The 25728-nt window shown below is 39.6% G+C and overlaps 4 protein-coding genes and 3 long non-coding RNA genes across 13 annotated transcripts; 3 read left to right on the top strand and 4 right to left on the bottom strand.

Annotated features, from left to right (window-relative positions):
- The first annotated feature begins 403 nt into the window (after nucleotides 1–403).
- On the top strand, nucleotides 404–18699 carry LOC124203160 (phenylalanine--tRNA ligase alpha subunit A-like). 3 transcript variants are annotated; one of them, XM_046599825.1, is made up of 13 exons: nucleotides 458–784; nucleotides 929–1066; nucleotides 1126–1367; nucleotides 1430–1651; nucleotides 1718–1833; nucleotides 1900–2081; nucleotides 2162–2300; nucleotides 2362–2489; nucleotides 2551–2645; nucleotides 2714–2815; nucleotides 3005–3708; nucleotides 7802–7804; nucleotides 18627–18699. In XM_046599825.1, the coding sequence occupies exons 1-13, from the start codon at nucleotides 644–646 to the stop codon at nucleotides 18674–18676; spliced, it is 2262 nt and encodes a 753-aa protein (XP_046455781.1). In that variant the 5' UTR covers nucleotides 458–643; the 3' UTR covers nucleotides 18677–18699. The 3 variants fall into 3 exon arrangements, with proteins under 3 accessions (XP_046455787.1, XP_046455796.1, XP_046455781.1); XM_046599831.1 differs by lacking the exons at nucleotides 7802–7804; nucleotides 18627–18699 and having other exon boundaries at nucleotides 404–784; nucleotides 3005–3830; XM_046599840.1 differs by lacking the exons at nucleotides 7802–7804; nucleotides 18627–18699 and having other exon boundaries at nucleotides 449–784; nucleotides 2714–2840; nucleotides 3005–3111.
- LOC124203216 (protein YIPF1-like) lies at nucleotides 3831–6847 on the bottom strand. Of its 2 annotated transcripts, XM_046599929.1 has the most exons (8): nucleotides 6713–6847; nucleotides 6603–6642; nucleotides 6395–6492; nucleotides 5529–6336; nucleotides 5013–5195; nucleotides 4834–4947; nucleotides 4549–4712; nucleotides 3831–4487 (listed from the first exon to the last, which is right to left on the bottom strand). In XM_046599929.1, the coding sequence occupies exons 1-8, from the start codon at nucleotides 6722–6724 to the stop codon at nucleotides 3939–3941; spliced, it is 1968 nt and encodes a 655-aa protein (XP_046455885.1). In that variant the 5' UTR covers nucleotides 6725–6847; the 3' UTR covers nucleotides 3831–3938. The 2 variants fall into 2 exon arrangements, with proteins under 2 accessions (XP_046455885.1, XP_046455875.1); XM_046599919.1 differs by lacking the exon at nucleotides 5529–6336 and having other exon boundaries at nucleotides 5013–5208.
- LOC124203277 lies at nucleotides 7245–7778 on the top strand. Its single transcript, XR_006878485.1, has 3 exons — nucleotides 7245–7430; nucleotides 7493–7623; nucleotides 7684–7778. It is a non-coding gene; the product is annotated as an uncharacterized LOC124203277 (long non-coding RNA).
- On the bottom strand, nucleotides 10290–10854 carry LOC124203281. The gene is made up of 3 exons (XR_006878486.1): nucleotides 10795–10854; nucleotides 10422–10583; nucleotides 10290–10349 (listed from the first exon to the last, which is right to left on the bottom strand). It is a non-coding gene; the product is annotated as an uncharacterized LOC124203281 (long non-coding RNA).
- Nucleotides 12287–13100, top strand: LOC124203271. The gene is made up of 2 exons (XR_006878484.1): nucleotides 12287–12821; nucleotides 12880–13100. It is a non-coding gene; the product is annotated as an uncharacterized LOC124203271 (long non-coding RNA).
- On the bottom strand, nucleotides 13164–16169 carry LOC124203230 (cohesin subunit SA-2-like). 2 transcript variants are annotated; one of them, XM_046599938.1, is made up of 9 exons: nucleotides 16123–16169; nucleotides 15904–16050; nucleotides 15633–15814; nucleotides 15355–15567; nucleotides 15132–15288; nucleotides 14888–15073; nucleotides 14356–14826; nucleotides 13899–14263; nucleotides 13164–13545 (listed from the first exon to the last, which is right to left on the bottom strand). In XM_046599938.1, the coding sequence occupies exons 5-8, from the start codon at nucleotides 15183–15185 to the stop codon at nucleotides 14144–14146; spliced, it is 831 nt and encodes a 276-aa protein (XP_046455894.1). In that variant the 5' UTR covers nucleotides 15186–15288; nucleotides 15355–15567; nucleotides 15633–15814; nucleotides 15904–16050; nucleotides 16123–16169; the 3' UTR covers nucleotides 13164–13545; nucleotides 13899–14143. The 2 variants fall into 2 exon arrangements, with proteins under 2 accessions (XP_046455894.1, XP_046455902.1); XM_046599946.1 differs by lacking the exon at nucleotides 16123–16169 and having other exon boundaries at nucleotides 13164–13328; nucleotides 13402–13545.
- Nucleotides 18079–25676, bottom strand: LOC124203133 (chromodomain-helicase-DNA-binding protein Mi-2 homolog). Of its 3 annotated transcripts, none has more exons than XM_046599735.1 (10): nucleotides 25537–25676; nucleotides 24687–25174; nucleotides 24204–24627; nucleotides 23873–24145; nucleotides 21426–23806; nucleotides 20881–21366; nucleotides 20583–20813; nucleotides 20252–20343; nucleotides 18997–20195; nucleotides 18079–18923 (listed from the first exon to the last, which is right to left on the bottom strand). In XM_046599735.1, the coding sequence occupies exons 1-10, from the start codon at nucleotides 25571–25573 to the stop codon at nucleotides 18493–18495; spliced, it is 6042 nt and encodes a 2013-aa protein (XP_046455691.1). In that variant the 5' UTR covers nucleotides 25574–25676; the 3' UTR covers nucleotides 18079–18492. The 3 variants fall into 3 exon arrangements, with proteins under 3 accessions (XP_046455691.1, XP_046455702.1, XP_046455713.1); XM_046599746.1 differs by having other exon boundaries at nucleotides 23873–24139; XM_046599757.1 differs by lacking the exon at nucleotides 25537–25676 and having other exon boundaries at nucleotides 23873–24139; nucleotides 24687–25413.
- Between the last annotated feature and the right edge of the window lie 52 nt (nucleotides 25677–25728).

Genomic DNA, 25728 nt, shown 5'->3' with positions numbered 1-25728 from the left:
TACTTATGTCTGCATGGTGTAGCCGTGTAGTCTCATTTTAGTGCGGTACCACTAGAATTTGTTGGTATGTTCCATTTTATCGTAAGGGTGAAGGCTCAGTAAATTGCTGGCAGTTCCAACCCTTTATTCAATAATCTGATATAGCCTACTAACTGAGGATAAATGATCAAATTATACGAAAAATATAGGTAGCATCTGCATCTCCATCTTATTATACATGTAGGTCACTAGGTCTTCTTTCATCTTTGGTACCGTACTCCTTTAATTTCATATTTCCTATTATTTATTTCTTCTATTATTTTATTTCATTTTACTTTATTTACTTCTAAATTTGAAATGGATAAAACTATTTTCGTAAAAACTTGTTATTTTTTTAATTTTAAACTTGCGCTCCTGCCACTTTCCGAACTTCGCATTATTCACAAACAACACACGTTGTCAATGCAGGAAGCAGACGAATTTTCTTCCTGTTGTAACGTCACGCTCTTACGGCTCTTTTAGTCCTCTAAAATAATTACGTCAGATATTTCTGGCTAGTTAGGTTTGGAATAGTCCGTCGTTTGGTTTACGCACCGTGACTAAAGTCTTATTAGAAGACTCAAAACTAAAGACTTAAGTCTTATACTTTTCCCTGAAGTGAAATATGGCGACTGCTCACGGTGAGAAGGTTTTGAAGTATTTGGAAGAAAATGGGACTGCCAGTTCACTTAAACTAGCTGAGCTTTGGAATGAAGATCACCAAAAGATCGTTGGTACCGTGAAAAGCCTTCTTTGTCTTGGAGAAGTGAGTGTACATTTTATGTTACATTATATTTAACTAAGCTTGTGTATTATATTTTACCACTACAATAGATTAAAATGCAGTACATGTAGCTTACCTAAAAAATGGGAAAACAAACAACAATTTTTTATTTAATTTGGTTCCCAGGTAATTGAAGCTGATCTTCAGAGCTCTGCGCTATGGGATCTCACTGAAGAAGGAAAACAGGTGGCTAAAGATGGTAGTCACGAAGCTCAAGTTTTCAATGCTATCCCACCTGCTGGAAGTACACAAGCAGAAATTGTGGTATTTTGAATTTAATCATTAAATGTCAGAAACATTTTGCCATTTTTGTAATTCACTAGGCTAAAGTTACTGAAGTGAATTCTAAATTCACAAAAGATATGGCCAAAGTTGGTTTCAGTAAAGCCATGTCACTTGGTTGGATTGTCGTTGACAAGAGTTCTGGAGCTCCCAAATTCATTAAAAAAGTAACTTCTATTCAAGATAAGGTTCAGGAACATCTTAAAGAACTTGCCACTGGAAAAGACACACTCACCAATGAATTGAGAACTGAGTACAAAAAAAGAAAACTTATCCAAGAAATGTTAGTATTATAAAATTTTGTCTCCCCAAAATCCTGTTTATTACCAATCTTTGTTGTTACAGAATTATCAAGAGTTATCTGATGAAACCTGGCCCATCATTCAGTACAAGTGTCACTAAACAAGAGACTGATCTTACGCCTGAAATGATCGCTTCCGGTTCATGGAAAACAAAGGAGTTCAAAGCATACAATTTGAATGCTCTTGGGACTCCAATTCCGCGAGGACATTTGCATCCCTTAATGAAAGTACGAGCAGAATTTCGACAAATATTTTTGGAGATGGGGTATGTTCCTAGTTAAAAATATTTAGAAATCAAATTCAATTATTAATCTGAATTTGGTCAAATCAGATTTACTGAAATGCCCACAAATAATTTTGTTGAAAGTTCCTTCTGGAATTTTGATGCCCTTTTCCAACCTCAGCAACATCCTGCACGAGATGCTCACGACACCTTCTTCCTTTCTGGTACTTTACTTAATTTACCTAGTTACTTTGTTAAGTTTCTGTAATTGGAAATTTTAAATCTTTTAGACCCGTCAACAGCAACAAATATCCCTGTCGATTACATGGAGCGTGTGAAAAAAGTACACAGCCATGGAGGTTATGGTAGTCAGGGTTATGGATATGATTGGAAAATAGAAGAAGCGCAAAAAAATCTTCTTCGAACCCATACCACTGCCGTTAGTGCGAGGATGCTTTACGCCCTTGCTGAGGTATAGTATGAGTGAAAAGTCAGCATCCTTCAAAACATCAAAATTTGAAATCTTAATTAACTTTTGTCCCCATTGTGCAGGGTGGTTTCAAACCGGCGAAATACTTCAGCATTGACCGTGTTTTCCGAAATGAAACGCTTGATGCTACACATTTAGCTGAATTTCATCAAATCGAGGGAGTCATTGCAGATTATGGCCTGACACTGGGGAATCTAATAGGTGCGAGTTTTTTTTTTGTATCGGCACTTTTGCAACTCATTTCATCTTTTTCAAATTTAAGGAGTCTTGTATGAATTCTTTCGCAAACTGGGTATTGAAAAGCTGCGGTTTAAACCTGCCTACAATCCGTACACTGAGCCCAGCATGGAAATTTTTAGTTATCATCCTGGCCTTAAAAAATGGGTTGAGGTAGTGAACTTTTCCGTGTACTTGTTACCATTGTTTTAAAAAATTTCACAAACATATTTAGATCGGAAATTCTGGAATATTCCGACCGGAAATGTTGTTACCAATGGGACTTCCTGAAGACGTTTCAGTTCTGGCATGGGGTCTTAGTTTAGAGAGGTACTAAAATACTGCTAATATAACTTTGTGTATTGAATCTAACTAAAATGTACTCATATATTATTTAGGCCGACGATGATTAAATATGGCTACGATAACATTCGGGATTTGGTGGGCCCTAAAGTGAACATACAGATGGTAGCAGACAACCCTCTCTGCCGACTGGACAAGTAACTTACATCCACCATGTCATATGTTTGTTTATTTTATTTGTTTTTAAATACCTTAACATTTCATAATAAGTTTTCTCAAGTGAAACACAGCTTTCATTTTAAACTATTTGGTTTTGTTGATTCAAGTTAAAAGTTATTGATTTTTATAAGGTATCCTTACAAGCAAAACTTGTTTTTCCCTTCCAGACACCGTGGTTCTGAAATGAAGGAAACAGACGATTTGCAGGACTTGGAGAATCGCATGGATTCGATCATGACTCGACTACGTGGCATTGAAACTGAAGTGAAGAAGTTAAAAAGACAAGGCAAAACTACTGAAGAAAAATTAACTCTTGTCATAGAGGCTGATCCGAAATATCCACCACGATCAATTCAAACCTTGGTGAGACTCCTGGTAGCTCGAGGAGATGCCCGTACCATAGTGACCGTTCATCAGCATTCATCTTTGGCAAGTGCTTGTCCAACCGATTTGATGCAATGGCCGAACTTGACTGTATCAGATGGCAGTCGAATTGACAACCAATGCAATCTTACTTGGATTTGGAAGCCAATAGGACGCCATCCCATCGTCAAGATTGTCAATCGGCCTAACGGAGATATCCACGGTGAAGCCGCCATCGCTCGTCTACTGGCCCGCATTCTTGAATCCTGGACAGATTGTGCAATGTATGAAAATTTTGATTCAAGCATTTGCTCACAGATCGACGATTGGTTGGATACATGGGAAGGTTGCATTCAGTCTGGCGATTCCAAGTTCTTGATGTTGATACGGCGAATTCAAAATCAACTGGGTCATCCTGACGGACGTAAATGGCTAGTAGGACCTCTACCCGGAGTTAAATCACTCGCCGATATTTTCTTATCCAACCTACTAGGCGATAAACTAAACAGTGGCCAGGCAAAAGAGTGGATGTTGCGATGCGCTTCAGCTTGATTCAACTTGTCCGAAGTTGCGACTTCTTTCTATCATTTCAGTGCTGCCTTGTATGTGACAATACAAAGTACGACGACATTTCATGTATGGAGTTGTAATTCAATGAACAAGTAAGTTACGTAATTATTATACTTCGCCCAATATAATTAGAAAAAAACGTTTTTGGAACACAAAATTATAGTAAGTTTAAGCTACAGTTGTGCTTTCTTCCAATATCTTGGTTAACAATTTAGATATTGTTTGGTTGGGTGCAAAATCGCTAGTAGTATTTTTGATGTGGATAGATTTAATAATTTCTTGCTCAGTTTTAGTATTGTTAATAATTGCAGTAGCTGGGAAATCCACGCCAATTGTAGTGGTTTTCGCAACGGTAGTTTCTGCATTGGTGGTGTCAGATGGCGAATAATCCTCAACGGCACGAATTAAACTCAGGGGCTGTAGTTCTGTAACTTTATCGAGTGTTGAAGAGTCAACAGCCCTTAAATGACCATGTGATGTTCCACCACTGTTGGAAACTATGACTACATCATTGGAATAGCGAAAAAAATAAAGCTGAAGACCGGCGGCTAATAAGAAATGGAATGCCAAAACAGCAGAGAGAATAATGACGGCAATTCCTCGCTGGCTGGCACTGAGTGGAGGCCATAAAGAGAAAACCAACACCGAACCGGATAGCGCTGCTCCAACAATCACCAATGTCCATTGAATGAAAGGGAAAGGAATCGTCAGCAGAACCTAAGGAAGGTAAGGGTAAATATTACAGCGTGTACTTAATATATTATCGAAGTAAACCTACCGATATCGGGATATAGATGGCCAATGAGTAGCCGTATAGAGAAACAATCTCGATGAAACCAAGTGGGGATTGATCACCTTCTTTCCGGCGCCACCACAAGAGAAGCCACAAGACTAATGGTAAGAGCAGAGCGTAACTGAAGATTGTCGATGCCGAGATAGAGACTGATTTACGTAAGAGAAGAAAAAGTAAATAAGATCAAGTTGTTTAGCACCCGACATCTTAATCTTTAGTTTAAGGCAGCAGTCGAAATTCTTCGTTGTGCTCAAACAACAACATTCTCACCTTTGCGAAAGTCGTATCTCCAATGTTGACCCTCTCCACCCGAATGTAAATAATCTGCAATATTTCCCATAATCGCTACGCAGAATACCAGAGTAACACAAATCCAAAGAGGACCTGGCAATCAGCATAGCAATTAAAAATATTAGGGGCGATTAGAGGCGTCACTAGCTAGAAGATACCGTATAGATCGGGCGACGGTCGAATGTAATGCGTGAGTGTATCCCGTGACGGACGGGGGACGAAAGACCATATCAATCGTTCCTTCACTTGTGGCGTATCGACGTCAAAGTATCTCTGGTAGTAAGCAAACGTTAGCATAGAAGGGCCATTATCTTGAGAGCTTTGGGCCGTTTGGGTTGGGCCTTGAGTTTGATCCTGTTTTAGATAGAATAAATTAATTAATGTAAACTATACAAAGGGATTCAAAGAGACAAAATACAGAAAAACATTTTGAAGCAAAAGGTCTAATTTATTGGGTCACATTTTTTTTACACATAAAAATTAGACAGGTCCTAAGCCTTTGAAAACTTGGAAACGGTGATTGATTGTTGGCAAGGTGTGAAGTCGCGCTTCGGAAACCAACCCTCCCCCTGAACAGTTTTCGATAAAAAATACAGTTTTTGCTCGTGAATGGAGAAGAGACATGCAACACATGATGCATGGCTCATGGGTCAGATAAATTTCGCAATCTGTACACAAATAAGAATTCGGCTCAATAATGGACTCTTCTTTAACATTTAATCCCTCGGTTAAAGGTAAAGCTCCACCTCCTTGACTTCTAGCCACAAGGTCGACAGCAATCATTACAGCATGATGAAGGGGATGTAAAGCCTTCCGCACCGAAGCGGCAGCAATAACGGCATCTCCAGAAGGGTTAACCACTACTACACCCATCGATGGTCCCATGCAGGCGCTAGTGGAGCGATCAACTTGATTGCTCCCGTTAAACAAATCTTCAGCTAATTTAACTCCGCAATTCTCATACCACGTAAACACGTTGTCTGGTAGGTGACTGATAGCTAAACTGAGCTGCATCCATTTAAATTTCATTTCAAGTTGTTGGGAACTGAACCAGCTACCTGTTAGAAGCCTCTCAATGGTTTTGTCCTCATGAAAATTACATGGCCAGAGTTTGCTAGCCATATCATATTGAGACCTTGTTTGTGGAAGAAATTTGGAAACTTCGATCTCTTCCCAGTTTTCTAACAAGTCTAATCCTTCTAACTTCAAACCTTGAGAGAATAGTTTTTGTTTGCACTCCACAGCTGAATTTTCCGCTAAACCAATAATAATTTTTAATTCTCCTCCCTGATTTTTTACTAGCTTCAAATGATGCAAAGAAGGTTGAATTTCACTCAGGCCTCTCACAAGAGCCTGTGTAGCCTTTTTTTCAACAATTTTTGCTACCCAGACATTAACAACAGGAATCGGGTTCATGGTTGCAAAGCTCAAAATGGCAATTGGATGTTCAATGGATTTACGACTCCTCTTGGCAGGTGGAACCTAATCATTATTTCCCAAGTAACAAACAACTAAAACATATAAATATTTAAGTATTTACCTCATCAATGTCAACATGAGATGAGGGATAATCGGTGAAGTTGTGGGTTTGCTCATACGGAGGTGGTTTTCCTGTAGCTGTACTTCCCATTCCAAAATCTGCCATATTGTAGTATAAATTGACATAACACAAATTATTATCCATTGGAATGAGAACAAATCTTTTCAAGTAATGTAGTGTAAACACATATTAAATTCAAAATAATCACCTTGGAATTGCAGTAGAGCTTCGGCATCATTTGCTTTGTTCTATCAAAAACAATTTGAAAGAAGTAAATTAATCAGAATCCAAACGAGTTTGATAACAACATTATTTTACCGTGAAATCCATTTTTATTTTTAGTGCCACGTAGAGGCTATCTCGATTCTCGAAGTCTCACAATTAACGTCAAAATATTGCGTCGGCTGAATTCCCGCTGGCCTTCTAATACGAAATTCTCCTATAGATGGCGTAAGTCACTATGGCACGCCGAAAGGGTCACAAAAAAAATGTTAAAAAAAAAAAAAACGTTTCGCCACAACGCCATCTAGCGGTCAAATAATATAGAACTAATTACAAAAATTCCCTTTTCCTGCCCCAAAACACGGAAATTTTCTCTGCCATAGGCCCATAGTCATAGGCCCCTAGTCACATTTAAAATATTTAAAATTCAATAGAGTTCTACTGTCGAACATGAAAATAATTAAAGAATTTATTGGAGTTCTATTGTCGCGTAGTGGAGTTCTACTGTCGGGCACTGGAGTTCTATTGTCGGTTTTTTTAAAATAATATTTAAAAAATAAGTTCTTATCATCTTATGTCTTTGGAGTTCTACTGTCGCATACAAAGAAATTTTTAAAATTATTTTAAATATTGGGGTTCTATTGTCGGTGGAGTTCTACGGTCGCCATAACGGCGGATTGTCCCCCCATCCGCCAGGTGGCGCGAGTGTCTTCGTGAGGAAGAAATATTTGCCATTTGTTCCGAGACGCTGACATGAAAGTGTCTTCCAAGTCTATTGGTGTCGATCTACATTTTTAGCCATTAAATGTAATTGGTAATGCTAGTTTGGATTTCTTAAATTTAATTAATCTTTGACGTCTCTGTCTGAATTTACAGGTAGTCTGGCATATAATTTCACTTGGCCAAATGTGATGACGTGGGTCGAAACTGCTGTGCTGTCCATTTTGTCGAAATGTCGGCCATTGTTAGCTGTACGTCTCATCTGGTGCAGAAACACTTCGGAGCTAGTAAAGTTATTTTTTTGATCAATCTCCCTGCAATAATGCAATAGGTTTTACTTTTATTAGTTGATTTTCAGGTCGGAAGATTGGAGATCCCTTTGCTAAACTGTTGCAGAAATTTAGAACACGACAAAGTCTGAGCTTCATGGCTGTAGTATCATTAATGTGGTTTTATTGCAGCCAGCTTGTGAAAGGTGTGATCGAGTCATGGTTGAGTTGCAGCTTCTGCATGCAGTTTATCGAGCTGGTGCTATCCCAAGTGTGACTGCAGGAAAACTTCTTGAATTGGTAATTTGATTGATATTATTGGTTGTAACTTGGGAAATCTTGTGTTTTTTTTTTGTTTTTTTTTGTATTTTGTATGTTGTGTTTTGTTGTGTTTTTTGTTTGGTTTTGTTTTTTTTATTTTTTATTTTGTATTCAACTGATAGTTGATCGCTACAGATTTAGTTAATGACTAGAGAGTAGACCCCTTTGCTTCTCTGTTGCAATTATGAGTTAAGACCATTATGGAAATGTGGATTACATTTGTTATTTTCAAGTTGTAATACTTGACAACTACAAATTCCTTTGTAAGATGTATCAAGATAATTCTGAGAGATTGTATAGTTTAACTACTTCTGTTGTTTTGTTATGTCACATGAGATTCTGTTCCTTGTTAGTAACTTGTTTTTGTTTTTCAATAGCCAGGTGAAGTCTGCGCTTCTTTGTTGCAGTCTAATGTGCGCATGGATTGGTTGCAGTCATCCAGTGAAAGGTGTGATTAAATTGAGCTGTTGCATGCAGTCTTTGGTGCTGATGTTGTCCTGGAGTGTGGGAGAGTCCCATGCTTCAAGTCTTCTGGAGTTGACGCTGGATCATGCTGCATTGTGGTTGCCGAAATGTTGGACATCTAGTAGAACTGCAAGAAGACTCCTTGAAATGGTAATTTGATAAAAATTATAAGTTCTAACTTGGGAAGTATCATGCTTGGACTACTATAATTGCTTACTTTGTTTAATTTTAACATTTGGGGATTTCATCATATCAACAGCTCTTTCCTTTGATCGTATGTAAATTGAGTTATGGATTGTTTAAGGGGAATTGGTTAAAAAGATAGGCAGATCTGTAGAAGAATGTTTTTGTTTCGCTGCAGAGCACTACAAATTTCAAATGAATTAAATGAGTAATCTAGTTTCATGTAAATTTTTGTTTAAACTATAGTTATCAGATAGTTTTGCCATAGAATATTTGGGTGAACTCCATTTGAAGTGATTTTTTTTTTATTTTATACAAAATTTCCAATGATCAAACATTAATTTCATTTTGGTCATAGGTTTATGTTTACGTAGCAGTGATGTTGCTGTCCAATATGCATGTTGTTGCAGCCTATACTGGTGAAAGTTTTTTTGCATCGAGTTATGCTGTTGCTGTTCCTTGGTGCCGGACTGCTGGTGTTGTGCACAAAAGTTACATCCAGTTTTAATTGATATTTGCGTCTATGAAGTTAACCGTTTATATGTTGAGAATGAAAAAATAGTAATACGGGGAATTTTTACGTTGAACAATAATAAACATGAAACCAGCGAAGAGGAGATTGGGGGGAGGGGGGCAATTGATTTTCATTAGCTAGAAGAAGTCGTGGTTTGTTTTAATAAGGTTGACATAAAATCCTTTGTCTATCACATCCATATACCTACCTATATAACCACATATATTCCTCAAACCCCATAACTTCCACCAACATCCATTCCTTAAGCCCCATATCTTCCACCAACATCCATTCCTTAAACCCCATAACTTCCACCAACACCCATTTCTTAAACCCCCATTTCCCCACAAATGTCAAATATCTATAATATGTAAATATTATTGTTGAATAAATAAACCAACTATGTAATACATAAACCTCATTTTTATTCTGGAACACTTACAAAATAAATAATTCATTAAACAGAGCGTCCGGTTCGAGACAATTTTTTTTGTGCGAGGCTTTTTAGCAAGCAATCCGCCACCCAATTTGACAAAAAGTGATGGTTTGTTTTCACGGAAATTTCGTCAGACGGTTACAAAATTTCTAATTCAACAATCTGATGTAGAAATTTGCATCTAGTCTACTGGTGCAAATTGCGATTCTGTAAGCCTGATTAATTTAGGTGATGCGTTAAAAGCAATTGTGGGTTTTTTAACACATCTCCTAAATAATCAAGCTTAAAGAATCGCAATTTGCACCAGTAGACTAGATGCAAATTTCTACATCAGATTGTTGAATTAGAAATTTTGTAACCGTCTGACGAAATTTCCGTAAAAAGAAACTATCACTTTTTGTCAAATTGGGTGGCGGATTGCTTGCTAAAACTCGCACATGCAGTGTCGGCGTAGATCCAGGGAGATTACCTGGAAATGGAAGAGGAGAGAAGAGTGCGAGGCAAGTTTTACTGGGGAGCGATTAGTCATACTAGGCTTCCGGGTTAGACTCATGACCCTCTAAAAGTTTTCGTCGGATCATGCGCCTTCCAAGTCCCCGTTCGACCAGAGCCCTCCCCTCCTCCTGGTTTCACAGCGGGTGAGTGACCACCGGCGGGCGTTGGTTAGTGGTTAGTTAGGGAAATGGGGCCAAAGAAGAAGGGAGCCCAGACATGCACTTGTTTTATCTAACAACTACACAACTTTTCAGTCTTGAATGACAGCATTCTCTTGAATTATAGCATCACCAATGGATGAAATCCATGATAAGTAGCGAAGGAGTTACCCTGTAGACAGAATGAATATTTATTAGTTTGAGAATAATTTTTCAACAATATTTGAGCGACAGAAAGCAATACCTCAAATCAAGCTTAAGAAAGTAAAAAGGGAGATTCAAGGGAAGCAGCCAACAGGTTACCAAACAAGGTAGTGTACATTGTTGACTGTCAGTCAGTCCTTTTTCTTCAACATGACTTTACTTAAAGTCTGTCATGCAAATTTAGAAACCTATAGTTTCAAACCTGTAAATAAAAAATAAGAAAATTAAGTCACCCTGTTAATAATTTGTGTCATCAATGTACTTGAAAACTATGAAAATAAACTATCTAAAAGAATAATTAAACAGTAATCAGTATACTGCAGTTGAAATCGTCTTATAACCATAGACGTGAGTGCAGATCAAAACTTTGAACTGCAACAAAGAAAGTTCCTTGACATGACAAGTGAACTTACACTTGAAACCACCAAACAGTTAGCCAAGGTTCTCTAGAAGATGGAATGAGAGATTTGTCCGTGATGGGGTGATCTAGCAAGTCCAATTCTTACAGCAGATAATTATAATGAATCCTAATAAAAGATGAGAAGATTGTATGTTTTTCAACAATACTGTAATAAAGCTAGTGTTGGTAGTTACCTGTGTCATTTCGATGGCACATTTTGAACAAAATAGTCAACGGTAGGCTACGTTTCCTCCTGTAAGTTGGTGAGAAACACTAAGGTTATCCAACACGAACACGGAATAGAACACATAACCGACAAGTTACAAACGAAATTACTCGAATTAACCTATGTGTCCATTTGTAACTTTCGAAGAAAATAGCTGTAGGCTGTAGCTGAAGATAGATTTAGACGAGACGCCATAAGCCATTTGCATGGACTACTTAAGCTAGAGGACGGGTCTCTCGTCCTATCCCGCCGTGTTATAGCTTGTCGGGTGGATTTTTAATCATAATTTTTGAAGAAGGGTCAATCGATAGAGATTTAAAAAGCTATTCTAAGTCTCCAAAGCTCCTTTCTTGTGAAGATATTAAAAAAAAAGATATTTGCGCTTAAATTTTGAGGGGAACGGGAGAGGTGCTCGTTGGTTGTCTCCACCTAGCGCCAAGAATTCTAAACTCTTCCATGGTTTTTAGAAAGAAAACAAACAGAATCCATAGAATCACCAGAGAATCACAGATAGCAGACGCACCTAATCATACCAAACCAAACCAAAACCAGAGAATCACAGAGTGGTCAACCAACAATCACCGCTAGGCGGCGACAACCAACGAGCACCTCCGTCAATTTCTAATTAGAATATCATCGAAATTAAATATTTGCCGCATAGGGATAATTTAATAAACTATAGCTCATTTCTAAAGCTCTATTGATTTCAGTAACAAAAAAAAAATGGTAGCCGACATAGGAATTGACGAAGAGACCCGTCCTCTAGCTTAAGTAGTCCATGCCATTTGACAACACAATATTCCTTCACGCCATCTATTAGACACGTCCAAAACTCACTATCTAAAGGACCGGCTTTAGATAGTCACAAAAGTCACAAAAGTAAATCAAAAAGACCTTTTCTGTTTGCTTTAGCTGGCAAGGAGTCTTTAGAATTGTGCAGAGAACAAAGCTCACTTGCTAGTTTTATGCAAATTTTCCGGAAGTATACCGGAAGTAAGCGATAGCGCCTCAACCATTGAGCTGCCGACCAAATAAACCAAATATTCGTGATCTACGTGAAATTTGGGGTCGATTAGATGTAATTTAAACTAAATCCAGATTTTGGCCAAAATCGAGAATTTTCCTGAACTATAGTTCAGGAAAATTCTCAAAACCGGAAGTACGAAAACGTACAAAACAAAACATGAACTTTACCACAAATTTGACGAGGATCACGAATATGTGGTTATTTTGTGCGTCGAATGAATATTTACTGAACTACTGACTAAAATGAGAAAACCGGAAGTAGAAAAAAAATACATATTATTAAAAATCTAACAAGTGAGCTTTGTTCCTGAAATAGAAACTGACAGTTATCACAAAAAAGTTCTTTGTAGTAGTAGCGAGAAATTTCTTCAGATAGGTGCAAAGTAAGATTCTGACAGGTAAAAAATTATCAAAGACCATGCCGTCTAACGTCAGAAAGAAGAAACGTTTAAAAAGTAACATGAAAACAATGTCCGCTCTAGCTCAGACACTAAATTGAAAGAACTAACAAACAAAGGTAACAAATAATTTTCATACTCACGTAATATTTACCCTGTCAAATTTCACCAAAAAGCCACCACGCAGCATGACACATCACAACAGACGAAATCCTCAGGGTGATAATAGACGCCAGTTCAACTTCTACACTGAGGAAAAGGCACTCAAGGCGGTGATATCCGTTCATGTACTATCCGTTCATGTACCTTGCCTGCAAGTGATCCCGACGTTTCAGCACCTAGGCAACAGTGCTTGGACAGTGGATTGCTGAAAGGATAAACACCTAGTTGGTAGGGTAAACCTGCCGTTATTCAGAATGTGTTTCTATTCACTGTGGCATTCTACTAGGTTACATACTACAAGGCAACAGCAAATGTAAGATCAATCACAACGGATGGTGAAACACTACCCTGTCTCACAACAACAGCATGTTCCAGGCTCATGTGATCCTCACACAATAGGGACTGGGCATCTGATTGTTTTAATAATCACCTGTATCACCCTTTTAGCTTTATTCCTGTCATTCTGCACTTTACCTAACCCGTGATAAATCTTTCTTTTTGAATGAACACATTTTGTTTGTTTTTTAATTTAGCAGACAAACGAGACAGCAATCAATTCACAACCGTCACAACTGTCAACTGTGTTTATTTATCCTAGAGAATCCTACAAGTGCGATCGTACGTAATCTAACAGCAGGATCCATTGTTAAAATGGAAATTTACATGTCGCAGTTCAGTAGCCAAAAGGATAAATAACAAAGCACCTCACCAAACGTTAATAAAAACTAACATTTCCTAGAATCATCGCAGATAAGATGCGTTAACACTGGAAATTTATCAAAAAATGAAATGAAACTTTTACACGTACATGTTATGTTACTACGAATTCACTTCATTCATTCACAAGACTCAAATGCTGAAGTCAAACCGGGTAACATTACCCACCCTCGGCAAATTCGTGATCTGATCCATCATCGTTATCACTTATCAGCGATTTCACCGTCGTCTCCACCTGCGAACAAATTGAAATCTCGTCAGTAAATCAATTACATGCGGTCACCAGGAACAGATGAGACACAACGGTCAACTATGAAAATATTCATCATATTTGACCCTGAATTCCCGCTATATTCCAAAAACTAGGTTCTGTTGTAGGGTTTATATGGATGGCAATTAAGTGAAAAAAAAATGTGTCCCACATTAACATTAAGGTAATGAACCTTAGGAACGGAACAAAAGACGTAAGTAATTACGCCAACTCTATCGACAATTTAGAAAATACAAACTGAAAATGGTACATGATAGAACGAAGGTTAATTTGAAATTATGCACAAGAGAAAGCTTCTAAGAAATTCCATAAAATACCTGTATCGCGACGACGTCGTCTGTTAGCGCTCCTGACAGAATGCGGAGGTGGATCAGTTTCGCCATGAACCAAGGAATTCCGGTAGAACAAGATAGGTTCCCATTCTCGACGAGGTGAAAGCCTACCCATGATCAGCATTCGGTCCAAAAACTGTAAAACCACCTTTTTGTCTTGTTTTAACAGTTTGTTTGAAAACTCGCCACAAATTTCAAGAAACGCTAAATTAGGAAGAGGGCCAATTTGATTATTTGGATTCTCGAGTGGATTTGGCAAAAATAATTCCGTCTCTATGAAGGGCGGTGATAGCTTCGCGATTTTTCACCGTATCGAGTCCAAATGACATGGCCATTTCTTTGGCCAATTCCTACGGACAAATTTATTACAATTATTATTATTTCATTATAAATATTTGCGTGAAAAGTAATGCTGTCAGTAAGGTTTAAATTTGTTTCATACCTTGACACTAAGAAATTCTTCTGACTGCCGATCAATACGACTTCCACCATCCCTTGTTAGATCGTGACACAGCAATGAGAGACTAAGAACCATAGTTTTTGCACTGGTAATTTTGTTGATGTTTCGAATTTTTCCCAATAATGTCTTAATGATGTCACCGTAATCATCGTAATACTTGACATAGTGTCTAATAACACCTGCCGCAGCTTTTACAGGCAAGACGTTGCAAGCCACGAGTTTGCAGAAAACCGATAAATAGTTCCGGCGATTGTGCAATTTTTCAATTTTTTTATGTTCGTCGCCTTCCTCGTCTACATCTTCTTCTTCTTCAACAAATACATAAGTCTGAATGAAATTTTCCAGAATTTGTTGTAGGTCACGATCAGGCTCGTAAACAAGCGGTTTTAACTGAGGATTGTCTTTTAGTCGCTTGCTAAAACATATAAGCAAATCCCCTACAGACACGTATGCCTAAAAAACAAAATTATAAATACGCGTGGAATGACAAGAATTTTTCACTAACAATACCAACCTCTTCTCTAAAATCAGCAACGTTCGAAGTGATAAGCTCAGTCATCAAAGACATGTACGCGTCCAAATGATCTCTTAATTGTTTCTGTTGTTGAGCGGCAGACGTTCCTTGTCCAGAACAGTTTTTGAATTGCAGAAGCTCCCATAAAACAGCAGAATGGCAAGCAGAAATGCAATATTTTATAGCCTAAAAAAATAACTGCATAATATTTTGCGGAAATAAAACCAAGAAAATCACTAGATACTTCAAGTGGCATTGACCGATTTAGGTTTAAAGTTTCTTGAATTCCGTTAAACATCCCACAAATTCCATGTCCCAAGATTGTGATGTGACGAGAATAAGGCAATTTTTTTCAAACCCAATACCAGCGTAAACACCGAATCCTTGTTGGGCTCGTCGTCCTATAAAAACACATGAATAAGTATATAAGACGAGGAAAAAAAATTGCAAACTAAATAAATTCTTACGCCAGCCATCAGTGTTACATAATTTTCATAATCTTGTTCGCATTTCTTAACGATACGATCAATTAAAGTGTTCCTTGTTAAATCACATCGAGAAGATATGGCGTAATCTTCATTACAAAGATATTCCAGCGCTTGAGCGCAGCCTTCCAACACTTCTGTTGTGGTGTGCCTTTCCACTATATTCTGGATCAAGCGCAATAACGAATCTAGACTCTGAAATTTGAGAAGTTAAGTATCTCAGCCTTTTGAAAACAATATCATAAATCAAACGAACTCACCTTCTCTTGACGTGAGGTAGTATAGATTTCCATATTAAGTATTGAGGGATTGACAAGAGGTTTGCAACTTGTTCGGGATCAGTCATATATTTCCCGAGTAACAGAGGAAGAGTTGGTATGAAATGTTCAGTAAGTCGTACACGGCGACCTTGGGTTTGTTTGGTTTCTTTGACGGTAGGAATCTGTAATAATAATAATTCATATGAAAATCTCCACTACTACATGTTGTATGTTTACATGATAAGCACATTAAAAATAATTAATCGGTTACCTTTCTCATAGACCCTCGACCTGCAGGTGGTTCTCCAGTCGCAACTTGTTTAAATCAGCACACAATTTATCAGTCTTGGATTACAGCATTCTCTCGTCGGTTTTCAGTTTCACCAATGGAGTCCATGATCAGTAGCGAAGGATCACCCTGTAAGCAGAATGAACATTTATTTGGATGACAATAATATTCAAAGAAGATTGTAGCGACAAAAAGCAATACCTCAAATCAAGAGGGACTGTGTAAGGAGCTAAATAGGGAGATTCAAGGGTAGCAGCCATTGGGTTAGCAAAAAGGGACCTTGTTGACTTTCTTGAAAGAACATTACTTTTCATAAAGTCTGTCATGCAAATTTAGGAACCTTCAGGTTGCTGTAAATGAAAAAAAAAAAAAACATTTAAAAAAGAAGTAAAAGAATAATTAAACAGTTTTAAGTATATACTCACGCAATATTTTTCTCGCCAAAATCATCATCTCGTCCAAGGAAACGCCATCACACATCGCGAACAGCCAAAAATCTAAGAGTAAAACTCCATGCTGTGTTGAGAGCAGGGTAGTAGAAGCCGGTTGGGTAGTCGAATGATGCTGGTCGCCTAAATGATGTTCATGTAGGCCGCATCTTCTCGGTCATTACCTAAATGGCTAAATCAAGCTAAACAAAATGTAAACAAAATTTAAATTCAGTGACATGACAATGAAGTTACACAGAATAACACCAATCAGCTTTCCTAAGCAATCCAGAAGATGGAATGAGTCAAGTTCAATGACAAAGTGAATGATCCGCATTGAACGTGTGATTGCCTTATTTTGGAGGGATAACCATATGCCCCACATTTGGTCTTATAGGCAACATCTAAATAAGAAACCAAACAATCGTTAAAATTGCTATTAGTATGACAACTTCTCTAAATTCAATGTAAACACAACTTACAATGATGATAGCATGATCGCAATATTTAACCTCTTTGTTTGTTGTTGACAAATAGGGAGATTCATGGGTAGCAGCCAACGGGTTAGCAAATAAGAAATCTTGTTGACTGTAAGTCCTTTTCTTGGAAGGACATAACTTCTCATATAGTCAGTCATGCCAATTTAGAAACCTGTAAATAAAACCAAAACAGCCGATAATTAAGATTAATCCTAATAAAACATGAGAAGAGTATATGTTTTAGCATGAAATAAAGCTAGTGTTGGTTTTCACCTGTATCATTTTGATTACACAGTAGAATACAATGAGTTTGAACAAAATAGTTGACGGTGGGTTGCACGACTTTCACGTTTACTCTGACCACAGACTACGAATGTAAAGACTAAAGACTGTAAAGAGTAAAGACGGAAATCCCCTATAACTCTCTCTAGGCGATACTTGAGCTTGCCGCTAGGGCGCAGGTCAATAGAATTGGAGAATGTTTTTTAGGTATTTTCCCCGTTTCCCTACTGATTACGTGCTTCACAAACACGGCCCACACGGGATTTGCGAATGTTCTTTTAGGTGGTGCAATAATAATGGTGCAATTTTAAAAAAATTGCACCATTATTATCCATTGCCCTTCACGATGACCCGTGAATTATTTCATAATTTTTGAAGAATTTGAGGGTTAGTTTTAAAAAAAAAAACTACACTAACCCTCGAGTTCTTTAAATTATACGTGAACCTTAGCCGACGTTCACTTATACACTCGAACGTGGGCCATCACATCACGAATGTGGGCAATGGCGGCCTGCCGGCCACGATCATCAACCTTGCTTCCTTGCTGGCCTGAATGTCCGGCACCCTTCTAGGCAGTATTATAATCTCTGCTCATGAAGAAACGAACTCACTGTCACACAATACATCCTGTGATACGAAAGATTTGACGTTACCTGCGATTTAAGATTCTCGTGTTTCCATTGTTTACAAACCACACATTCGGAAATGAGTTGATCTTCAAAAACTAAAAAGGGAAATCATATACGTAATAATACTTTCTTGTTTTACATACTGATTACACCTGATTTTCCAAGAATACCGACTGCGCAGGAAATCTGACGGATATTTGAATTCCTTGTATCACAATCACATAACCCAGTAGAGCCACGAGTTTCCTGAAATGAACAACAGCAACGTAAGGCAATATTTGTTTGTTTGTGTGTGGATTTAAACAACACTTCATCCTGTTCCTACAAAGACAATTAAAGTTGAAGGTTCATTATTAGTTTTATTCTTACGATCCGCAGATATGAAGGTTATCATTCAAGGAAGTCAACGCTTTGCCAACACAAATGGAACAATCATGTGAAACAGAGAACATGGTTTGAATGAGTCCGGACACAATGGCAAAATTAGAAAAAAAATTTAATGAAGAGAATTATAGTCATAAATACAGTGAAAGAAGCGGCGATTACGAGAATCAAATCAAAAGACGTTGGGAGGGAGGGAGGGAGGTATCGAGCAGAAAAAGACAGCACAGTCGTCAGGGTAGAGGGCAGGAATGTTTTGAGCAGCCAATTAACTCCTTAATGAAAAATGGAAGAAAAAGGGGGAGGGGGAGGTGAAGTGAGAAAGTGTGTTATGCAAGTTATACTATAAAAAAAAGCTATCTGAAGAAATGTCTATTTGCTATCAGAGCCAGGAGGAGAAGTTCCAGGGAACGCTGCCTGAGGGACGCCGGCTGCGGCTGCCGCAGCAGCGGCGGCAGCAGCTGCAGTCATTGCCAAATTGGATGTCGGAGTCTGACCGGGGAGAGTAAACTGTGGCCGGAAATTGGCCAGATTTAGCCCAGTGAAAGGCATCTGACCGCCCGTCAAGCCAGGTGGAAAGTGGTTCCCAAAAGCAGCTTGTGCTTGCTGTTGGGCGGCTTGTTGGCTTGCAGAGGTAGCGAGACGAGACAAAATTGATCGTTCGGACATCTGAAGACGTTGCGCTACAGGTGGAATTCTAGCCAAAGTAGCAGGTAGACGCGACACATCGGATTTCATGTCCGAGAGAAGCTCTTCCAATTGATTCAGAACCTTATGCAATACCGCGTTGGCTGGCTTGTTACCTAAGAAGAAAAAAACAAAAATTCGGTAGAAAAAAGTCACAGGTGGAAATTTGAACAGAAAAACCATTTTTACCTGCAAGACTTTCCTTAGAGAGATGTTGATGGGATTCGGCCAGGCATTCCACTTCGGCGAAGCGAGCATTAAGTGCCATGGCAGGATGGGTTGAATCCTGCGTCAAATTGAGGTAGGCTGCTCTTCGCAATTGCTCTTCAATAACCAAAGCCTGTTCTAATAGCTTGAAGCGTCGGGCCAAAAACTTATTTTTTATTTCCAAGAAATTGCCTTTACCGACGTCCATCTTGAAGGGTTCGTTGATAATGGCATAACGAACGTCGTTCTGAATATCTTGCCATCTCCCATAACCGTGTGTAACGATGCCGGCTAAGAGCCAATAGTCATGGCGCCGATGCCAAATTTCGTACTCTCTGCCTGGAACAGCTGCTTTTTCTTCGTTCTGCCACAAGGTGTGAAGTTCGGTGAAGCCTCCATCTGCTATGTTAAACATGAATTTACGCTTGCTACGCTCTTCTTTAGCAAGTTCTTTATCCTTGGCTTTTTCTTCTGCTGACTTTTCTTCTTTCACAGAGACGATTTTTTCCACCTCCACTTCGGAAGAATCAATTTTTTCTTCAGCCTTGGTCTCTTTTTTGGCCTTTTCCTCGCTCTTGATCTCCTTTTTGCTTTCATCTTCCACTTTGATGGTCTTCGAATTTTCTTCATCAACTTCCATAGTTTCGGAAGGTTCTGATTTAGATTTTTCCTCCTCTTTCTTTTCCTTTTCGTCTACGTGATTTGATTTCTCATCGTTTTCTTTCTTAATATCGACCTCCTTTTTATCATCTGCCTCTGCTTTGTCTTCTCCGTCTCTTTTCTTGGTTTCTTCATTCGTGGTTGTAGTAGGAGATGGACAAGCTGTAGATGGCGCTGAGACGGCCGGGGTAGCAGAACTGCTTTCGCCCGATGGAGCCTGAGAAGTTGTTACTTTATCTTCAATGGCTTTGTCCTTGGCAGCGACCAGCTCAGCAGCCCGAGCCGCAACTTCAGGCATACTGTAAAGTCCGTTAATATGTTCGAATTCATGCACCTTTTTGCGAATCAGTGACATGACACCGATTCGCGTCAAAACGTGTTGTCGGTTTAGTCCCTCTCGTGGTACTCCGTCAGCAAAAGTTTCGGCATTATCAGCACCAGGCTCACAAAGATGACGCATGAAGAGTGAAACGTAAGCCTTGAAATTGCGTTCAGACTTGCCCCGCAAATCACGTACCAACCTATCACAATAACAACGTTAATATGGCTAATTATCTGAATATGAAAAGACACTTGCCATTGAGTGTTGAAAGCATCTTGAGGAGGCATTCCGTAGCGCATGACAGCATTCAAGAAAGCTTTGCGTTGTCGAGCATTGAACCCCAAGACCTAATATTTAAAAAAAAAGTTTAACGGCATGATCACAAAAAAATTAGCAAATCATGATAAAATGAAGGCGAGAGCCTTTAGCGTCAATTACAACTCAAATAAAACACTCCATGATCTCGCCAAATTATTTTCTGTAGCCCTCAAAATACCTCGGCAGCTGTGGTCCTTCAACGCCACCGTATTTTTTAAACTTTTGAATGGGCATTTACAAAAAGACATGAAAAAAGTTAGCAATTTACCTCCATGTTGCCACCAACTCTGGCAAGAAGAGGAGGTAAAGGACGATCTTTTTCATCGCGACGCTCGGTGCCTTTGCGGCGGCGACCACGGCCAGGCTCATCTCCCCGATCATCAAAGTCATCATCTTCTTTATCATCGTCGGATGCTCCCGAAAAATCAGAGTTGTAGTCCGATACGTTTTCTTGCCAAGAAGTATCGTCACGTCCCTCAACACCGTCATTGTAGTTAACCTAACGTTCCAAGAAAAAAAAATTACGTAAAGGAAACGTGTCATTTAAATGGCTGAAAAATAGTCACCTGTTTTCGTACACGCTTTCCTTTACCAAGAGATCTAGCAAGATCCTCTTGTTGTTGTTCGTAGTGATGACGGAGAAGCTTCTCCCAGTAAGCAGGGTCGGTATTTTCTGCTTCTTGCTTAATAATTTCAGTATCCTGATCCTCTTCATCATCTCCTTCTTTCGTGACGTAGGATGCCACCTTGAAAGAGGATAAGTAATCGTTGGCCCAACTCTCTTTTTGCTCTATGCCCTCATTTGAGCGATCAACTAGCTGATTGATGGCTTCATCGTCATAATGGATGGCTTCATCCTCCTTGCCTTCTTCTTCTTTGAAAAGTTCTTCCGTACCAAACCTAAGGATATCATCAAGTTCTTGTTTGGAAAATGTTCCCTTGGCTCCCATTCCAGGGCGGACGACCAAATGAGTCAACATCATCTTCTTCTTTGCCACCTGTGTTACTCTTTCTTCGACTGAATTACGAGTAACGAATCGATAGATCATGACCTAAATACAAAACAAAATAATGAAATGACATTTTTAAACTAAAGAACTATTATCAGTACCTTGTTGGCTTGTCCAATACGATGGGCTCGTGAAAAAGCCTGAATATCGTTGTGGGGATTCCAATCGGAATCGTAGATTACGACAGTATCAGCCGTCGCCAAGTTAATACCCAGACCACCTGCTCGTGTGGACAGCAAAAACACAAACTGCGGGGCTCCGGGAGCATTGAAGCGATCGATGGCATCCTGACGCAAAGTACCGGTAATTCCACCATCAATGCGCTCATATTTGTACTGCTCTCCCTCTAGAAAGTCTTCTAAAATGTCCAACATTTTTGTCATCTGTGAGAAAATGAGGACACGATGCCCCTGTTCTTTCAATACTCGAAGCATTTTTGAGAGCAAGACAAGCTTTCCTGAGGCTTTCACCAAAGCGGTGGTCTCGTACATGCCATTTTGTAAACAAGGTGCTTCTTGAGATGCAACTGGGAAAAGGTATGGATGGTTGCAACACTTCTTCAAGTCCATCATAATGTTGAGCAACGAGACTTGTTGACCGCCAGATCGGGAATTGAGGGCTTCAAAGTTACGTGTCAGAACATACTTGTAGTACTTCTTCTGCATAGGCGACAATTCAACTCGAACGATGAATTCGGATTTCGTTGGCATGTTCTTCAAGACGTCGGCTTTAAGACGACGCAACATGTGCGGGCCGAGCATATCGTGCAGGCGTTTCACTTGCTCTTCCTTTGCTAGATCAGCAAACTCGTTTGTGAAGGCCAACAGATCGTTAAATTTATCTGGGCACAGAAAATTGAGCAAGTGAAACAACTCCTCTAAATTGTTTTGCAACGGCGTTCCAGTCAGAAGAAGTTTGTAGCGAAGATTATAGCTGTTGAGGATGCGGAAAAATTTGGACTGATTGTTTTTCAAGCGATGAGCTTCGTCGACGACTAAAACAGCCCATTCGATTGAGTTCAAGAGAGCAGCGTCGATCGATACCAATTCGTAGCTGGTCAAAAGAACATGGAACTTGACGGAATTCGTCCGAATTTTGCAAGCTTTGTTGCCTCCCCGGACGGCACCTTCTTCAAACGAAAGTTCGTGCTCGCGAATGACAACTCGTGAGTCTTTGTCTCCAACGTAAGTTACGACGTAAAAGTCGGGGGCCCATGTTTCAAATTCTCGTTCCCAATTGATGATGGTCGACAGAGGTACTGCTACCAAAAAAGGTCCACGACAGTGTCCTTCCTTGTACAAAGAATAAAGAAACGTGATGGTCTGAATAGTTTTTCCCAGACCCATTTCATCGGCAAGAATCGTATCGGTGCCTTGGCCCCACGAGTAGCGCAACCAGTTCAATCCTTCCATCTGGTAAGGGTGCAATGCCATTCCTGATGCATCAATATATTCAGGTTGGCGTTCCCATTTCCGGCTTAAGTTGCTAATTGGCTTCTCAGGTGGAGGATTATAACGGCGTGGTGTTTCACGTTCTTCCTCAGCGGCTACCTCCTTGGATTTGCCTTTCTTGTGAGATTTCCCTTTACTTTTTTTCTTCGCCGGAGTATCCACTCCACAGGCAACTCGCAGGTCAAAGTACTCTTCGATTCCTCGTTTAAGGCCAGGGATTTCGACTTCGGTACCTTCCTCTTCCCAGGAAGCCATATCGTAGTTTAATTCTCTCCATTTAACAAGATAAAGCGTACGATTGTCACGAAGCGTACGGTGATTAATAACGCGATGGACGACCAACCATTCCGGTCGGATTCCGTAACGATAAAATCGGTTATCCAAGTCCATTTCTTCGAAACCTTCAATTCTCTTCTTTTGCCATTTTCGAGATGAGTTGACCACTTCTTTCTCTCCTTCAGGCTTCTCTTTCTCTTTTTCCTTCTCTTTCCCTTTCCTTCCTTTCTGAGCTGCTGCTGCTTCTTCTTCAGCTTCAAGAGCTTCGTCTAGGTCCACTTCTTCGCAGTCCAATTTCGGTGGTTCTTCCATGTCAACTTTTCTGATGTAGTAACGATACATGGCTCCATGAAACACCTCCAACTGAAGCTCGGCAATCCACGAACAGTGCCAGTAAGATTTTTCATGCCATTTGACGAAAAATTCGCGTAGACGAGGTGGGATCTTGCGAGTTTTAGCGTCAGGTGCTTCTTCTTTTTCTTTTACCGGTTCCTCCTTGGTTTCAACCCAACGCCAGGTAAGAATCTTGCTCACCTTGTATGGCAAAGTCTTTGCGGAGCAACGAGGACACTTCCAATCACCATCAGGAATTTCCGACAATGGTGGATTGAGGCAAAATGTGTGATAAGCAGAAGTGCAGGAGTCACAACACAGTAGCTCACCACCATCTTTACAAATGCGACAGAACTCGCTGTGTTCGTCATCATCCGCTGCGTTCCTGCCAGCTTTTTCAGTGATAGTAGCAGCCGTAATACCTAGACAAATTCAAATGTTAATAATCAACTTTGGCAATATATTTTTTCAGCTATTAGTTGTTTTACCTTCTCCTTCGCAGTGTGGGCATGACCACCTGCCTTCTGGAGCTTCTTCCAATTCGGGGTCGAAACATACTAAATGGTAAGCTCTCGGGCAAGTGTCACACAAGATGATTTCTCCTCCTTGTTGGCAGACTTCGCAATAATCTTGATGATCTGTTTCGTAGCCATCACCCTCTTCGGATGGAAATTTGGCCGTTGTCCTAGTCTTTTTCTTCTTCTTGTTTTTGTCGCCGATTTTCGTTTTAGCTTTCTTACGTGGAACTGCTGGAGCTGCAACTTTAGAATGGAGTAATGAAGACAACTATTGAAGAATAAAATAAAATATGAATCTTACCTTTAGATTCTTCCACAACCTTAGAAGCCTCTTCAGCTTCTTTCAACATTTGTTCGAATTCTGCGTCGGAGTCTTTTTCATCTGCACTCACATCATCTGAGCTAGTTCTCTTGCGCTTGCCCAGCTTAATTTTGATGGTGGGAACTTTGCCTTTTTTGCCAGCACTTGTGTTTCCACCTTTAGTCGGCTTTCTACTACGCTTTTTACGTCCTTTCTCAGCGAATTCATCGTCATCATCTTCATCATCATCAGGTAGTTCGGGCTCTTCTCGGCCCGACGCTGCACTGCGAGAGCTACGCAATGGCCGACTCGAGCTAGCTTCAACAGCTTCTTCTTCTGCAGGTGTATCATTGCCTTCAGGAATAGTAGCTGAAAATTCTCTCCATTTTGCTGCAACAAGCATCATTAGCTTTGACATGGGGACCTAAGCAACAAGAAGAGATTTATAAATATACTGAAAAACAATGAGAAACAAAAACATACTTTTGGGTTTTCTTTTTGCAGCAATGGCCGAACATGTTGCTGGAAAAGTTTGTAATTGTTAAGATTTTGAAACTCGGCATTTTCATAATCAATCTCCACATCAGTCAGACCAAAAGTTGAACAGACTTCCTCAACACTCGGCATCCCAGAATCTGCAGTTGCTGCACTTTGAGTAGGTGCTGCTTTTGAAGCTTTAGTTTTCTTTTTGGAAACTGGCTCATCCACAGGCTGTTCTTCTTCTGCTTCACTGGGTTCAGCACTTTCGACTTTCTTCTTCTTTTTCTTCTTTTTGCTCTTCTTATCTTCATTGCGGGACTTGTGCTTTTTGGATTTTTTCTTCTTTTTTCCACCACCAGTGTCTGGGTCAAAGTCATCATCATCATCTTTTTCGAGGCCATCAGAATCCATCATGGACTGATCTTCGTCTTCATAACCACCTCCTTTGATAATCTCGTCTTCTTCGCCTTCTCCACCATCACTGTCTTCACCTGCAAAATGACGTGAAGCCATATTCACAACCGGCTCTTTCAAGTCTTAACACTCGGTTTCAATCGCTTGATCGATTCGGCAAGTCAAAACACAACGAAACTTCACAATAGTCAAATCAAAATTTCTCTCTTAATACTTATGAAAAACATATAAAACGACTTCCATCGAATCGTACAACGAACTCCCCTAAGCGGCGTTTCGCATGTGAAGACGAAGAATGGCTTACAAAGGCCAGTGCACCCCAAAACGAAGCCCTCCCTCCCTCCTCTAATTTTTGTTCTTTTTATATTTTTTTACAAACGATCGATTTCAAAATCTGACAAAAAGCTAAACATTTAAATTTATGAAATATGGTTTTTACCTGCTTTATGAGCTGATTCTGGATCGAAAGAGGCCATGGAGTGGTATATTTCAATAAAATTTCTTCAGATGATCAAGTTAAAAAAATAAAGTGGAAAAAACTCGAGCGGTGTACCAGAATCACAAAACAAGCAGCAGCACTCTCCGCACCGTTTGGGGGCAAATCTACTACTAGCGCCACGATGCGCTGAGC

Source organism: Daphnia pulex, chromosome 2 (genome assembly GCF_021134715.1).
Source record: "Daphnia pulex isolate KAP4 chromosome 2, ASM2113471v1".
Lineage (NCBI taxonomy): Eukaryota > Metazoa > Arthropoda > Branchiopoda > Diplostraca > Daphniidae > Daphnia > Daphnia pulex.
This window is presented reverse-complemented; position numbering and strand designations above follow the sequence as displayed.

Coding starts and splice junctions, on each gene's coding strand:
- LOC124203230 (XM_046599938.1), bottom strand. CDS start 15,185: ATGTTTAACGGAATTCAAGAAACTTTAAACCTAAATCGGTCAATGCCA. Junction 14,827..14,887: donor TTGCTGATTTTAGAGAAGAG/GTTGGTATTGTT, acceptor TTTGTTTTTTAG/GCATACGTGTCTGTAGGGGA. Junction 14,264..14,355: donor AAGAATTTCTTAGTGTCAAG/GTATGAAACAAA, acceptor ATTTGTCCGTAG/GAATTGGCCAAAGAAATGGC.
- LOC124203160 (XM_046599825.1), top strand. CDS start 644: ATGGCGACTGCTCACGGTGAGAAGGTTTTGAAGTATTTGGAAGAAAAT. Junction 1,368..1,429: donor AGAAAACTTATCCAAGAAAT/GTTAGTATTATA, acceptor TTGTTGTTACAG/AATTATCAAGAGTTATCTGA. Junction 2,082..2,161: donor TGCTTTACGCCCTTGCTGAG/GTATAGTATGAG, acceptor CCCATTGTGCAG/GGTGGTTTCAAACCGGCGAA.
- LOC124203133 (XM_046599735.1), bottom strand. CDS start 25,573: ATGGCCTCTTTCGATCCAGAATCAGCTCATAAAGCAG. Junction 23,807..23,872: donor CCCACACTGCGAAGGAGAAG/GTAAAACAACTA, acceptor GAATTTGTCTAG/GTATTACGGCTGCTACTATC. Junction 20,196..20,251: donor GATGCTTTCAACACTCAATG/GCAAGTGTCTTT, acceptor TTATTGTGATAG/GTTGGTACGTGATTTGCGGG.
- LOC124203216 (XM_046599929.1), bottom strand. Junction 6,337..6,394: donor CTCATGTTGACATTGATGAG/GTAAATACTTAA, acceptor AATAATGATTAG/GTTCCACCTGCCAAGAGGAG. Junction 4,713..4,833: donor GAGATACGACTTTCGCAAAG/GTGAGAATGTTG, acceptor TACGTAAATCAG/TCTCTATCTCGGCATCGACA.